The sequence below is a fragment of the Crocuta crocuta genome, unplaced genomic scaffold (assembly GCF_008692635.1).
Source record: "Crocuta crocuta isolate KB4526 unplaced genomic scaffold, BGI_CrCroc_1.0 scaffold613, whole genome shotgun sequence".
Classification (NCBI taxonomy): Eukaryota; Metazoa; Chordata; class Mammalia; order Carnivora; family Hyaenidae; genus Crocuta; species Crocuta crocuta.
The window spans coordinates 1,086,570-1,088,781 of record NW_027528880.1 but is presented as its reverse complement, the minus strand read 5'-3'; the positions used below and the strand labels follow the sequence as shown (position 1 = coordinate 1,088,781).

Below are 2,212 nucleotides of genomic sequence, written 5' to 3'. Positions count from 1 at the left end.
CGGGGGGCGGGAGCTGGGGGGGCCGGGGTCTCCCCCGCCAGGTGGCGGCAGCCCAGCGCCCATCCAGCTCGGGCTTTTGTGGGACCCCCACGCTAGAGGGGGAGGAGGGGGAGGCTGCACCCTGCCCGAGGAGGTGGTGGGGTTGGTGTGGGACCCGGAAACACCTCCTAGCCCCCAGCCCTGGGAGGCCTCGAGGCTGCCCGCCGCCTGGGGAGGGTCTGCGATCTCTGCATTCCAAGTCCAGGATCCTGTAGTGTCTTCTGAATATCCACCTGGTTCTGGGTTCTCGCCCTGGTCCCTCTGGAGGTGGATTCAAGACTTACTCTGGAGTGGGGTGGGTTCTCCCACCCAAGGCTGAGGCCACGATCATTTCCTTTTAAAACATCTTGTATTGTCCTCAAAGTTTCCGTGAAAGTTCTAGGTCCCGGGCATCCCTATTTCCTCCGGGAGGAAGATGTCCTGACCTGTCCTGTCCTGTCTGGCGGGGCCAGCCCCTGAGAGGCTCTGCCTGCCTCCGCCGGAGGCACCCGTCCCCCCTCCTAGGCAGGTGCAGGGCGCCGTCTCACGGAGCAGGGGCTGCTGTGTCTTCAGCTGAGTCAGTGCTGGAGGAGCGTTTCGATACAAGGGCCCGAGAGGGAGGCTGCCGGGGAGCCCCAAGCGTCCAGGGGCCCCCAGGGCTTCTGCCAGCCTACAGGCTCCTGTTGCCGGGGCAACCTCCCTCCCACTCGCTGGCCAGCTGGCTCCTTTTGAGCAGGGCCCAGAGACAGTTCAGACGGGGAGGGGTCTTGGTTGGGTCAAGGTCAGTGGGGCCCAGCTCCTTGGACCTCACAACCCTCTCCTCCTGCCTGGCGGACAGGGTTCTCCCTGCTTCAGTTTCCTCTGCCCCTGGCCTGACAGAGAGGCAGAGCGTGTCCAGCCCCCACCTGGGTGCATGAGGACCCCTGGCCTCAGCACCCGACCTTGCTCCTCGCTGCTCCCTTTCCAGACCTCTCCGCAGACGACCAGCTGAACCTGTGAGCCTCGGGTGCCGCTCCACAGAGCCAGGCCAGAGATGGCGTCCCCAGGGCCTGGCCCGTCACCCAGAAGCTCGATGGCCACCAAGGAGCGACCTCTGGCCAGTCTGTGCGCCCAGGTGGACCTGTGTCTGGGCTGCTCCCGCTGCACTCAGCGCCTCAATGAGAGCACCTACCTCCTGCGCAGGGTGGAGCACAGCTGTCCCCACGAGATCCTGCTGGCTCGCTTCAAGCAGGGCGCCAAGAGGCACATCTGGCGCAAGGTGGACCTCCGGCCCAGCTTCCCGCGGCCCGCCCGCTATGAAGTGTGCCGCTACTACAGCCCGGGGCTGGGCTGCCGGCGCCACCACAGCCAGTGCACGTTCGCCCGCAGCCGCGAGGAGGCGCTGGTCTGGACCTTCGAGCGTGAGCACAACATCCGGCGGCTGTGGCTCAAGTCCGAGGTGCAGGGCAGCGGGGCCCAGGGCCACCCGCACAGCCCAGCTGACGCCATCCGTGCCGAGTTCGGTGGCCACTTCCAGCTGCTCTGTGCCCACTGCTTCCGGCGCTGCCCGCCGCGCCTCTGCCCCGTGGACTCCCAGGGGCGGTGCCCGCAGCACGGAGCCTGCCCTTCGCTCCTGACCCACGTGAGCCCCGAGGGCCGCCGCAGGCAGCAGGTGGTAGAGGTGCGGCCACAGCCCAAGTTCGGCCAGCCACTGGCCTACTGCAGGTTTGTGGGGCGCGGGCAGCCTTGCCGGCATGGGGCAGCCCGCTGCCAGTATGCGCACAGCGCTGTGGAGATGGCCGTGTGGGAGGCCGAGCAGCTGGACGGGCTCCAGAGGCGGGACCTGCTCTTGCCCCCTGGCCCCGGAGGGGAGGAGCCCATAGCTCCCCACGGCCAGCCCTCCGGAGCCGCGCTGTACTGCCGCGCCTGCCTGGTCACCTGCCGCTCCCAGGAGGCCTTCGAGAACCACTGCTCATCCCCGGAGCATGCATGGATGGTGGCCTCGGACCTGGCCGTGCCCTGGAAATACCGCAGCCCGCCCGCTGGGCTCTCCGTGTTTGAGCTCTGCCCGAAGTAAGGACAGTGGGCTGGGGGGTGAAGCGGGGGGGTCCTGTCCCCTCTGCGTTACCGGCTGACCCCCACCCCAGCCCCTGAAGGCATGGTTAAGGCAGGTCCATCGAGGCCTCTTCACGTGGGCGCAGGATGGAGGAGGGCC

At 67.9% G+C, this 2,212-nt stretch overlaps 1 protein-coding gene across 1 annotated transcript in view; it reads left to right on the top strand.

The window, feature by feature from the left end:
- The first annotated feature begins 990 nt into the window (after positions 1-990).
- The window catches only part of HELZ2 (helicase with zinc finger 2), a 13,698-nt gene continuing 12,476 nt past the window's right edge, over positions 991-2,212 (top strand). The window contains 1 exon segment of the mRNA XM_077756859.1: positions 991-2,070. Coding sequence (XP_077612985.1) covers positions 1,052-2,070 — 1,019 coding nt within the window. The 5' untranslated portion in view covers positions 991-1,051.